This window comes from Haliotis cracherodii, unplaced genomic scaffold (assembly GCF_022045235.1).
Source record: "Haliotis cracherodii isolate W230 unplaced genomic scaffold, xgHalCrac1.p SCAF_9, whole genome shotgun sequence".
NCBI classification, from domain to species: domain Eukaryota; kingdom Metazoa; phylum Mollusca; class Gastropoda; order Lepetellida; family Haliotidae; genus Haliotis; species Haliotis cracherodii.
The window spans coordinates 54471303-54485626 of record NW_027266343.1 but is presented as its reverse complement, the minus strand read 5'-3'; the positions used below and the strand labels follow the sequence as shown (position 1 = coordinate 54485626).

The window sequence follows — 14324 nt, the reverse complement described above, 5'->3', positions numbered from 1 at the left end:
GAATTTTTCAGCCCAAAGTCCAGGGTTGGAGGAGGGGAAAAAAAGAAGATGCCAGATGCATTATTTTTTAATGCAGAATGTCTCTGGCATATTTTATGAACATATTCTGTGCTCAAAAGACCGCCATTTGTGACGATAAAGCCCCTTGTAACAATAAAAATTCTACCACTTACAACACTGACCATTGTCAAGGGAGGGCTATTCATGTTCGGCTTCGAGATCAACAAAGATCAATTATGTATCTCTTTACTAGTTTACAACGGTAAATTCCTATGTTTTTTATCAAAAGGTGATGATAACAAATAAAATAACTGAGTACGTGGCTATCGGTGGCTATCGGTGGGGTAAAAAATTAGAGCTGGTGGGTCCGTAATGCGAAAAATATAAAACGCAAAAAAATATATACTCACACAGGATAGTGATTCTGAGTATTAAGGTCAACTAGACTTCAGTATATTCATGAACTTAAAGCAACAAACAGAATCACAAGGTCAGCTCAGGGACTTTGGTTTGTGCACGAAATCGTGACCCAATTGTGTGGATTGATGCTCATGATGTTAATCACTACACTGTCCCATCCAGAGCTGGTCATTTACAGCCCACGGACATATAGCTGGAATTTTGTGAATGTGGCATTAAACAAAAAAACAAATAAAAAACAAAAGAAACTGAACTTAATGGATAAATAAGGGTGAGGAAATGGGACTGTGAGAATGTATTTGAGTAAGTTGTTTGACACATCAGTTGTCAGAGGGGTGGTCACTACGTCGCCAGAGGGGTGGGCGTGTTGCCTAGTGGTTACAGTGTTGGCTCGTCACACCAAAACACCTTGGTTAGATTCCCATGTGTGAAGCCCATTGTTGATGTCTTCTTCACTGATATGATTTACTTTTGCTAAAGGCAGTGGTCAGACGTGCTCACTTGTGGTCCATGATATGGAGGAGCACAGAGAGTCGTCATCTATAGTTCAGCAATTTTTGGTGGAGAGTTACGTCCCTTAGGTGTCTCATGATCCTATGTTCATAGATTAGTCTTGATTATGTTTGTTTTCTCAGCACCATGTCTTTGTTAACATGTAGCTGCCTTGGCTAAAAGACTGGAGAATTCAGTTGTCTTGAAGCCTCATCATCTCTGTGCAGAGTTGTGTCCCTTAGGTGTCCCATGATCCTATGTTCATAGATTAGTCCTGATTATGTTTGGTTTTTCAGCACCATGTCTTTGTAGATGTGTGGATGCATCAAACTAGACCAACTCACCAACTCATGCTCATTTTCCGAGTGTTTCTAAAATCAACATTCTGTATTTAGATGTGTCTTACTTCATTTTGCAGTCCCCCTTTCAACGACTTGTTCAGTTTGCATGATGGGGTATGTGTGTTGAAGAACCAGTGGAGACATTGGGCTTACCTCATTCTGCCAATGGGGACTTTGAGAGTTATTGAAGAAATTCAGGCAGTGATCAATGGAAGAAGACCAAATGGGATTAATATTGCCATAATTTCATGGAAAACCTTTTAGACTGAAAAATAAGCAGTTTTTCAATAATTATAATATTATTAGAAAAATCCAGCTTTTAGCTTCTAGTCACAACACATGTCAACAAAAGTAGCAAAAAGATTATCAGCAGCTCTAGAGTGAAATACAGTGGTGTTTGATTCTAAACCCTTGGCAGTGGGCCTTGATGGCTGGCTGCGCTGTTTCCTGTGAGGAGGGCACTTTCATGGATGACTGGTTGTGTTCGGAGTACAGGAAATGAAATTGATGATAGCATTACGATTTTATTGATATGGCCTCCCCAGAGGCAGCATCCTTGTATATCAATATGGAATCATTTCCATTGTGGCAAAGTGGTATTTCATTTATCGCAGATGAGAATTAGTCTTTTTTTTATATTTGAAAGCAATGAACTGTCCCTATCATGCCTTCAATCATCTGATGGTAAGATTCAGATGCAGCGTTTACATTGAAATGTTGTGAGTATTCTGTTTTTTAAAATGACTTGACCAAATTATTTGGACCGTTTTGTTTGTTTTTACCATTTTCATTCAGCTGATAACATGATATTCTTACTGAAACTAACTTCTTTCAGTGGCATTTAGAAGTTGGTGTGATCAAGTAAGACAAGTTCTATGGATGAACAACTTCTTTATTACAATTAGTGCGACGTGTAGCTGAAACTATTTATATTCCAGTTTTCGAAGTATGAACCAAATGTCATTTTCTTTCTGAACAAATAGGGGCGGTCGGGTAGCCTAGTGGTTAAAGCGTTCGCTCGTCACGCTGAAGACCCGAGTTCGATTCCCGACATGGGTACAATGTGTGAAGCTCATTTATGGTGTCCCCCGCCGTGATATTGCTGGAATATTGCTAAAAGCGGCGTAAAACCATACTCACTCACTCACTCACTCTGAACAAATAGTTTTCAATCCTCCAAATAAGTGTTGGTAGGCTAGTTGTTAATTTGTTAGCTCATCACATCTCAAAACCCAGGTTTGATAACAATATTTGGTGTTCCCCATTATGATATTGTTGGAATATTGTTAAATAATGGGTCCCAAGCAACCTGTTCTTGTGGTTTGTTGATGGCTTGTCAGTGTATCACAATTGCGTCGATCGATGATCATAATGTCAATCACTGGATTGCATGGTCCAGACAATTATTTACTGGCCTCCCTCGTATAGATGGAATATTGCTGTGTGCAACACTCGTAATGTCAATCACTGGATTGTCTGGTCCCGACACAATTATTTACAGGCCTCCATCATATACATGGAATATCACTGAGTGCAACGCTCATAATGTAAATCACTGACACAAACAAACAAACCCTCCCCCAATACTTATGCTTGTCCTCCTGCATCAAGCGAACATGCTGGGATATAACTGAAACAATGTACAAAAGAGGTTCAAACCCAGCTCACTCACTGATGTCTGCAAGGCTATTGTACAGAGGCCAGCCTCTAGTGTTGTGCGGCTTATTAATATGATGGCCTCCACCACAGGCCTCCAGCTCACCTTGAACACACATCTCGCAGTGAGGTATTGATTTCCCCAGCCCGTGTGTAGCGGAATTTCAATTAGCTTTGCTTGGCATTATTCTGTTGGTGTTTTTTACAACTGTGGCTATGAAAACCAAAAAAATCAATAAATATTCAATTTTTCATCTGATGAGGACATTTTTAATTTCATTTTGTTATTCAACAATGTTATTGACAATCATATCATTAATAATTTTTTGGATTTAGAGATATACATTGAGATATACTATAAACTATCCGGTTGCTCAGAAGCCATTTTGGCTAAGGATGTATACCAATACGAAATGGTATATCTACAAGGCGCCGCATTAATATTACTTAAGTCTTTATGCTTAGCACTTCGATCTTCTCCAACTTCTAGCTATCTGACATTTTATCAGAAATCAGGGTCTATTTGTAGGAATAAGTCTATAGAGATGGGCCTTATTGATTTCTTAGAGGATAGCTCAACACTTGCTTCAGAAATTGATCAAAACATCAACTAGAAAGCACTTGGGTTATGATAATGCAACATGTATATTATCAACGAAGAACTTCCACAGTACGACTGACTGACTTTAGGGATTCTTGTTATCAATTACAAAATTTATCGCAAATTTGTCCGATAGACTACTTTGTAGAAAAGTCTATATGCTGAACTGCTCCTTGTTTGAGACAAGACTTGCCATGTTCAACTCATCAAGCAGCAATGTTGGGATATTTCCTGATTTATATCTGACTTATTTCTAACATGTTCCCTGAACGAGAATACAGTGACTTTCGAGGGTTGTCCATGATTTGGACAACAGTGCAGGACCGTGTTAAGTTAGAAGTTTCTTTTTTGCTTGAACAAACAGTCTAGTCTGAAAAAGACAATTGATAGATGTTCGTATTTGGAGTCTGTCCAAGAGGAGTGGGGATGCCACCTCCATGGTGGAGCTGTACCACAGGGAACGAACAGATACCCAGTCCAGTCCATCTGGTTCCTGTCCTGGTGTTAATTATTGATAAACAACAACATTCAAATTCACCAACGTCAGGCTTTCTGATCTCTTGGGACCCTCTTATGGTGTGTGAAGACACTTTAATTCATTTAGACAAGCAGGGAGCGTATTACAATGTCCGCCCTCCAGCCATGACAGTGGTGTAGGTAAGATGTGTTTCTGTGATTCCATCACCTTTCCTCCATTTTGACAGACATGATGGGATTCTGTTCTTAATCCATATTGTAAATGCCCCGAGATTGCTCTCTAGCTGCAGCAATAGTGCTCTTGTCAGATTGACTAGAAAAGTTTCGGGTTTTGCTGTCTTCAGGCTAAGTGTTGCATGCCCTAATTTTAGTTCTGAGGTTTAGTTCTGGTACTTTCTTCACCCTGATGTTAGTAGGTGTCGGTGTAACACATTGGATTGTATGGGAGAATGAGAGAGCAGTGACCAACCAGGCCTGTTTATGGAAACAATTTGTTGCGAGTGGTCATATATATTGGTGTGATATAATATCTCCTTCTATTTCAGAACTCTGAGTTAAGCCTGACATATTGTCTAGTATGCCCATATCATTTGTCAGCTACAGATGTCTGTTGGAGAAATACCGATACAAGTTGTAGCAGTATCACTCGGGTAACATGTGATCATCTTGCCAACATGGGTCAATCCGTCATGGTAAATTGAAAACAAATTTAAACTTGAAAGAAAACATCTGTTCAATTGAGCTGAGATTAATGTCTGTGCTATGTCACTTTCATTGACTTGTAAACAATGTCCCTTTTGTTTTGTTGCGAGGTGCAAGAGATGTATTGTCTCATTCAGAAATCCACATGCAGCCTATTTTCTTCATGGTGGGGTATAAGGGATTTATTCTCCCACTCAGAAAAGTATGTCCCAAACAAACTGAAGGTGGCTTGTTTATCACATATCAGACTTCGGGAGGCCTGGGGAGGCAGAGTAGGCAAGTAGTTCACTTGAAACTTCATTCCCAAAATGAGTACAATGCAAGGTGTCAAACCCATTCATGCCCTGTCTGTTCGATGGTAAAAGAAATCCCAATGGAAATTACGCTTAGTACAATGATAGTTGCCATATACCGTATTTCCCCTTGCCGTATGAGGTCTGTGCTTATTAGAGGAAATATGGTATCGTCTCTTGTACGTCATTAGCTGAGTTAAAAAAGAGGACCAGCTTCTGACCATTTGACATTTCCAGTTTTATCAAAGTTAATCAAAACCCACTAATATGAACTCAATTTTATTATGTTTATCTGTCTTGCAGTTAATGATTACCCACAGACAATGTTTCAGTTTGACACAAATCGCTAATTACAATATCCAGACTTAGACTGAATTGCCTCTAGGATGGGAGTTTAGTCCTATGCTAGGATAATAGACATTCCTGATTGTGTAGTGAAGGCAGGGATCCCCTTCATTCCATGCTAGAAGACTGCATGCTGTAAACAGTCCTACAACTCTGACACTGGTATGACCGGATGACAGTTGTTTCGATACAGTATCCCCATGTTATAGGTTTTCAGGCGCTTACGAAACATTAATAGTTTTCTCTCTAATCACACGGACGACTGTAAAACATCTCATTAACTTATCAAAGACAACTTCCTCTTTAAAACAAGCCATCACCTGAGTATTTAATATGTCTGTGTGATGCTACAATCCCCGTCATAGCGCGAGTAATCGCGAAAAACACGACCATCCAAAAACGTATGACGTCCGAAAACCTATGATCAGACGGAACTAAAATGTTGCTCATCTCAGAACAGGAACATGTTTGTGAGATGTACATTGTCCTCCCCTGCTATGGTGCTACACTTGACAATGGGAGTGAGTGGATGTGGCTTCATGCTGTGTCAGCAATATTACAGCCCTGTAACGGTTGTCTGTAAATAATAGAGGTGAAACACCGGTGAATCGTGAGTTTTCATGCCATGATCAATATATGATACGTTTTGTTGATACACTTGCTAAAATATATAACTTACTTCTCGTTTAATGACGCCCGGCATTGTTTTCAGTCAAATATTACAAGTTCACTACTAGAAATAGCCGTTACTAACATGTGACTACAGCTAGCTTTTCCTTTTGAACCTGCTTTGGAGTTGTTATAGTCAAGAAGTTTCAAATATTAATATTAAGGAAATACATGTATGGGTATCGCAATACCTATAATATCATGACCCATGTATCGTGATACATATCGTATCATGACCTGGCTGTATCGTTTCACCCCTAGTAAATAATAGAGACTGAAACAATAGCCAATGGATGATAGCTTGAACAACTATTTACTTTTTCGGAGTAGATTGTGTAAGAAGTGCCATGAGCAAGAGGTGCTGGGACCTATTCCGTCCAAGAATCCTTCTTTGGTATACAAAATGTGCCGCGGCCTCATCCTTACTAGTCCTATGTTGCATGGAATAATACAAATTTACAATAGCTGCAGGCATGGTTGATGGAGTGTGACATTGGAATTTGCACACGTCATCCTGTTATCTACAGGGGATAGATAACATGTGCATTGGGTGTGGCGCCATAGTTGACTACGTCCTACTATGTTAATTATTACTGGCCTAGAATAGTTACATCTTTTGGACTTGGTGTGTGCTGTTTTGCACTGTGTGGTTAGTTTTGACTAAGTGGAGGCAAATATCTAGCTTGTGTGTGTTACAGTTATGTGTTGAACATGTTAATGAATCGCTGGTGAAGCTTTAGGCAGTAATCCATCCCAATCTGCTGTTTGCTTCTTTTTCCGAGTATTTACTATCAGAGATCACAAGTATCTTAGGATAGGTTAGTTCTGTGAAATACTGTTCTGTGGAAGTGTAAACCTTTTAAGCAAGAAATTGAGACGACCTTGCTATCTGCTATTGTTCTCCCTATCACCCCGCAAGACTGCTTCACCAATTCTAAATAAGTGGTGGCAAAATGAGGAGAGCTAATGTGGAATATACTAAGGTCATACTGTCATAAACACCAGCTTATGTGAAATATACCAAGTTCATATCAGCATAAACCCCAGCTTATGTGGAATATATAGGGTCATACCATAATAAACACCAGCTTATGTGGAATACCCTAAGATCATACTGTCATAAACACCAGCTTATGTGGAATACCCTATGGTCATACCATAATAAACACCAGCTTATGTGGAATATACTAAGGTCATACTGTCATAAACACCAGCTTATGTGGAATATAATAAGGTAAGATAAGCATAAACACCAGTTTATGTGGCCTGTCAACAAAAGGCATGCAGATACATTATATTATTCAGATGACCATCCTGTTACGTAAGCAAGTTGCAACACGGTGGTCCGTTGGTGCTTGTCGCCTGTTGACCAGGTAACCTGTTCTGATGTGCAATTACAATGGTAGGAGGAAAACAACATCTTGAGGAGATGCCGTACTCCACACCGAATCCCTGTGGGCAGATGGTCTTGAGTGTGGCAGACAGCCATGTGAATGTCACACTGGAACCCAGCAGACGTCCATCTGCAGTCACTTTGTAGTTGTCAATCCTGCAGGACCAGGAACATATATTGACTATGAGTTAGAAAAATTGGCTTCATTCGGCTGTGATGGAAAAAGTGAAGCTGGTTGAGCCCCGAGCCTTTATCGTATTTCCACCAGTGATTAGGGATAATACATTAATGTCTAACGTATGCAAATTTTTCATCAAGTTCATAAATATTTTGCATGACTATCTGGCGGAACCTATGTGATGTGTTCTCCCAGCATGGTAAAGCCAGTGGTGTATTATGTCAGCGGACCAGTGGAGTAGCAGTTCCTGCTAGGCATAATTGTGCCGCTATTTACGTCCAATTCCCTTGTTGCGCCTCCACTGGCGAGAAATACATTCAAATCCGCAAGATTCCCATTATTGATTGGAGAAGCTTAACTACTACATTTTTCATCCAGTAGATTGAATTAAGCACAAACCTGCATAACTATATTTCAAGAAAAGTGAGTTTTACAAAAACAGTCGAACAATGGGATGCTGGAAAACCAAGTCTCAGAAACTCTGCTGCAAGTTTCTGGCATCGTCGCTACGGAAACTGGTGACATGTACTGGGAAGAGCCCGACTAGGAATGAAGAGAACTCAGGTATGGATATTTGTATGATTGCACGTGGACATCTCCACAAGGATAGCTCTGTTCACGGCAGTTACCTCAATGTCACCTCGGACATTCTTCAGGATGTTGTGTGTTTCAATCCCGCCTTCTCCTCCATTGGATCTGTTGTCCCATTGATTATCGTGATTTCGCTCACCGTTATGCACGCCTTTGAACTAGGAAGTGTCAATGAGGGGAAGAATGGACCGTCGCTTTGGATCCAACCTTGATTCTTGTTTTCCTGTTTTCGTGTTTTCAGGACCAGACAGCATTCATTGGGTGTATGGCCATGAGGTGAATCTGACATGGTCATGTTTATTTTGGTGATTGTGGGTCAAAATCGTGTCAGTAGGTCTTTTGTAACGCTTGTAAAGGTTATATATGAGTATCTAGAGACACAGGATATATGAATCTCAGCTTCTGTATTCTGTATGCACAATGTTTCCAAACTACAAGGTACTCTTGTCTCTTCCTCAATGCCTTTAATGATAAGAAATTAATATCCATATACCATGAGTCTCTTTGAATTAACTTCATTATGCCTATCAATGACATGTATTGTGACTAGGGCAGTTACGATTCACTTGCATATTTAGTGAATCGAACCATATCCATTCATGAATTGAATTCGTTATTTGTGGCCACTAGAATCGAATATTTATGAATATGCAATCATGTGCATTTACATTCCCTGTACCTAAAACATACATAAGAACATATGATATGCATAGATTTCTTTGAAGACAACACTCTTATAAAATTCAATTTGACATGAAATTTGCAATTGGTCACTGGTCATTGTAGCATTTGAGCAGATACTAAGACTAAGAACCTGGACAAGTGCAGTATATAAATATATAACATAAAATACATCGACTGCTGACTTATTACTGTATTAGTGCATTAATATTCGTATTCATTACCCTATATTCGTGATATAAATTGTATTCGGCTCATAGTGTATTTGCTGCATCCCTAATGGTGACCCGTGAAGATCCGGGTTAGAATAGGTCTTCAGCAACCCATGCTTGCCTTGAAGGCAACGATGCTTGTTTTAAGAGGCGATAAACGGGATCGGGTGGTCAGGCTGGCTGACTTGGTTGATGCATGTCATCGATCCCAATTACATGGATTGATGTTCATGATGTCAATCACTGGATTGTTTGGTCCAGACTCCATTATTTACAGACAACCGTCATATAGCTGAAATATTGCTCTATGCGGCGTTAAACAACAAACAAACAAACAAACAAACAAACGAAAACATGTATGGTTAATAAGATGTTTATAGCATGTTGTAAATTATTTAGGTTGCCTCAGCTCTATAAGCGGAAACTAGGACTTGGAAAGTGATGAGTCTGCTAACATGAAAAACACCATGTTCTATGGATGTTCCTGGCTTGATAGGGATGACTGCAGATGTTGGTCTGTGGTCTTTGCTTCATCCTGCCTATCAATGACATGTTATGTATAGTAGTTCATACAGGGGATGTAATTGTATTTAAAACATAGGTTTATAAATAAGGAAAGTTTATCTGGAAAATGACGGGTCTGCTCCGACAATAAAACACCATGTTCTGTGGATGTTCACGGCACGATAGGGATGATTGCAGATGTCTTATATGGTGTTGTCTTGCTTGTTAACACATTGATTAGGGGCATGAGTCAAAAGTCAACACGCAAACTTCCACATCTGATTAAACATTTATCATTGTGTTGTATGCTTCACGGGAGAAGGTCTGACGTTTCATTGTTTCTGGTGACTTGGAGCCATTTCCGTGCCAACTTGGCCAGGTGGAGGACATATCGACAGTTCTAAGCAGTTGTATCGTCACAAGAATTGTTTCCTTGTCACTCATAATGGCCAAACTAGCTGTTCCTTGGCATACCATGGAGGTTGTACCACTGTCATCATCAAGTGGCGCCGTTTGACCGCTGGAGCTTACCTGGTTGGGACATTGGGTCCATTGTGGTTATTTCTTTGAAGAACTGCTGAGTATAAAAAGAGCACCTTTGAATAACACGGTGATATAGTTAATGAGATACCATCATGAAACAAAAAGGTAAACTACATTTCACGATGAGGAATATGGAGACTGTTCAATACATTATGAATTATTTGTGCTTCTGTGTGTCTGTATTATGTGATAACTACCGCAATGGAGGTTTTACTGGAATTCTGATCTACTATTAGTACCTGTGATTTGCTGGACAGGTACATAAGGTGGGGTGGCAGGATCGGAATATCCCCCTTGATGATCATGTGTTGTGGCCATGTAATTATCTCGTTTTGGTTGGTTGAACATCTGTCAGGTATACTGTTACCTGAGTATTGATCCTGGCCATGCTAATCCAGGCAAGACATAAACTGTGTAGATAATTGTAGCAACAGATAGTCTGTTGATCACATTGTTGATGTATAAAACATTGACACCAAGGTCACTGGGTTGACATGGAGTACTATATAACATTCTTACGTACTTGTTTTGATAACAATATTGTTTAAATAATATGATGAATATCTTTATCAAATATGTATTGAACCTTTGACTATATTTTGCAGGATTTCTCTGTTATGTTCTCAATTGTTGCTAGACTTGATATATAACGTAGACCCGTGAAGATCTGGGTTAGAATAGGTCTTCAGCAACCCATTTTTGCCTTAAGAGGCAACTATGCTTGTCATAAGAGGCGACTAACTGGATCAGGTAGTCTGGCTTGCTGACTTGGTTGATGCATGTTATTGTATCCCAATTGTGTAGATCGATGCCCATAATGTCAATCACTGGATTGTCTGGTCCAGACTTGATGACTGCCATCACATAGCTGGAATATTGCTGAGTGCAGTGTTAAACAACAAACATAACATACCAGTAAGTACATGTACGTTAAAGCCTTCATAAGGTTGGGTCGATTTTGCCCTGGCATTTCTCGTGTCGCCTTGTTGTGATAGAATATTGCTGATAATGATGTAAACACACATCCCACTCACTGACTGCTGCAGCAATGTCGGTCATTTGTTACCAAACCGATCATTGTAGTGCTGAAATACACTCAAACCGATCATTGTAGCGCTGAAATATGCTCAAACTGATCATTGTATTGCTGAAATACGCTCAAACTTATCATTGTACTGCTAAAATATGCTCAAACCGATCATTGTAGTGCTGAAATATGCTCAGAACGATCATTGTAGTGCTGAAATACGCTCAGAACGATCATTGTAGCGCTGAAATATGCTCAGAACGATCATTTTTAGCACTGAAATATGCTCAGAACGATCATTGTAGTGCTGAAATATGCCCAAACTGATAATTGTAGTGCTGAAATACGCTCAAACCAATCATTGTGGTGCTGAAATATGCTCAGAACGATCGTTGTAGCACTGAAATATACCAAACTGATAATTGTAGTGCTGAAATACACTCAAACCAATCATTGTAGTGCTGAAATATGCTTAGAACGATCATTGTAGTGCTGAAATACGCCCAAACTGATCATTGTAGCGCTGAAATACGCCCAAACTGATCATTGTAGCACCGAAATACACCCAAACTGATCATTGTAGCGCCGAAATACACCCAAACTGATCAATGTAGCGCTGAAATACGCCCAAACTGATCATTGTAGCACCGAAATACACCCAAACTGATCATTGTAGCGCCGAAATACACCCAAACTGATCAATGTAGCGCTGAAATACACCCAAACTGATCATTGTAGCGCCGAAATACACCCAAACTGATCATTGTAGCACTGAAATACCCTCAAATTAAAGACATCCAGGAGTGGTTCCTGGTATTTAGTCAACTTTTCTTCATTGATGCTTTGTCGATATTTTCTAAAAAAAGAAGATGCAAATTGTGGTGCTGACAGCAAGTTCCTCTCTTTGATTCCTCATGCAGCACCTGTCAGCTGTCTGGGGACCCCTCCACCGTGTTGCCAGTTGTACACCAAGTGGAGGTGGCCACCCAAGACATCGCAGATTAAATGAACTCATTTCCATGTTCTGCTCTCCACCATGTTTATTTATTCAACATTTCATGAAGTGTTTGTCCATTTGGACAAGAACCGGGGCTGGTGGATCTAGTTTTGTGGTGAACCTGATTAACGATACCTCCGGGGACACTATCCCTGTTAGGAATCCAGGTGGCTTTGCGTTTTTTTCTTTCGACTCACACTCAGGTTGTTCGTCAGTAGCTTGGTATTTGTTTAACAGCTTTCTGTAACTGACTTCAAGTTAATTTAGTTTCTTTACGTTTGTAAATGCAATTTACAGATAATGCACGAAAGAAAGTGTTGTTGAAGAAAAACAAACATGTTGATGAGATATGTCGAGGTGTTGTGACTTTAACGTGAATGCTTGGCAAAGGGCGCAGTAATGTTTTCCTAAAATGTCTCTCTCATTCACTCACATACTCACATGGGAATAGTTGTTTTCCCATCATTAGAAAGATTGTATTATGTAAGTCAGCAAAGGATTCGTCACCTATTCCATGCCAGTCAGACTCTGTACCAAGTGATTATGTCAAATTTTCAATAAGGAATCTATCCTATATTCCTGCTACAAAATGATAAAAAAAATTATGTGTCCTGTACCCCTGGCCTGAGGCACTGATAGATGTGGCATGTCCTACGGTCTGGGATAAATAAAAGTGGAAGGTCATCGTTGTTGTATACAATACAGATGTATATCCCACAGTCAGGGATTAATAGAGGTAGGAGGTCATATATGTTGTATACAATACCGAGATGTATCCCACAGTCAGGGATTAATAGAGGTAGGAGGTCATATATGTTGTATACAATACCGAGATGTATCCCACAGTCAGGGATTAATAGAGGTAGGAGGTCGTATATGTTGTATACAATACAGATGTGTATCCCACAGTCAGGGATTAATAGAGTTGGGAGGTTGTATATGTTGTATGTGTAGCGGCCATTAGATTTCCGAGTCCTGTGATCGGATTCGAACCACCGACCTTCTGATCAGGTCAAGAAGTCATCTCAGGGATGACTCCACGCCCTGCTACATATGCAATCCCTATGTGCATCTCACAGTCAGGGATTAATAGAAGTCAGAGGTCGTATATGTTGTTAACAATACCAATGTATGTGGCACAGTCAGTGATTAATAGATGCCGGAGGTCATGTATATCCCACAGCCCATGTCAGGGATTAAAAGATGTCAGAGGTCATGTATATCCCACAGCCCATGTCACGGATTAATAGAGGTCGAAGGTCATGTATATCCCACAGCCCATGTCAGGGATTAATAGATGTCAGAGGTCATGTATATCCCACAGCCGATGTCACGGATTAATAGATGTCGGAGGTCATGTATATCCCACAGCCTATGTCACGGATTAATAGAGTTTGGAGGTCATGTATATCCCACAGCCCATGTCAGGGATTAATAGATGTCGGAGGTCATGTATATCCCACAGCCTATGGTACGGATTAATAGATGTCAGAGGTCATGTATATCCCACAGCCTATGTCACAGATTAATAGATGTCGGAGGTCATGTATATCCCACAGCCCATGTCACGGATTAATAGATGTCAGAGGTCATGTATATCCCACAGCCCATGTCACGGATTAATAGAGGTTGGAGGTCATGTATATCCCACAGCCCATGTCAGGGATTAATAGATGTCAGAGGTCATGTATATCCTACAGCCTATTTCACGGATTAATAGATGTCAGGTCATGTATATCCCATAGCACATGTCACGGATTAATAGGGGTGGGAGGTCATGTATATCCCACAGTCCATCACAGGGATTAATAGAGGTAGGAGGTCATGTATATTTTATACATTAGGTCACTATATAAGTGCAATAATCTTGAATGCTTCATTAGAACCTCATTTCACCTCACATATTTTATGTAATACAATTGTAAATGAGATATATCACCTATTCTCATGTGAATGATAAGTATATGGACAGTGTGATATTTAGGCTTATAATCAGAGTCTGTGGTAAATGTTTTGGGCCATTTGAGGAGGCCATTCAGGTTAAATTGTGATCCTTTATTTTGTCATGTCTGCACCATAGACATGAGGGGGTAAACAGTGCTATGTGTGTGGGCTACCTCCTCCATTGAGACTGACACTCAGTGATATTACTAAGATAAAGTACATGCAGGATCAAACCCAGCTCACTCACTCACTCACTCA

At 40.0% G+C, this 14324-nt stretch overlaps 1 protein-coding gene across 14 annotated transcripts in view; it reads left to right on the top strand.

The window, feature by feature from the left end:
- Nucleotides 1-14324, top strand: part of LOC139452702 (Kv channel-interacting protein 4-like) — a 483175-nt gene that overhangs the window by 416270 nt on the left and 52581 nt on the right. Inside the window, exon 1 of one of the 14 annotated variants that reach the window (XM_071234268.1) lies at nt 3713-4167. The exons of 11 other annotated variants lie outside the window; for them this stretch is intronic. Coding sequence is in view for 2 of the 3 variants with exons in the window: in XM_071234258.1 (XP_071090359.1) it covers nt 8017-8131 (115 nt within the window). In the remaining variant the exon portion in view is untranslated. Of the gene's footprint in view, nt 1-3712; nt 4168-7975; nt 8132-9514; nt 9566-14324 lie in introns of those variants that run through there. 2 more of the 14 variants (XM_071234258.1, XM_071234265.1) reach the window with 2 other exon arrangements.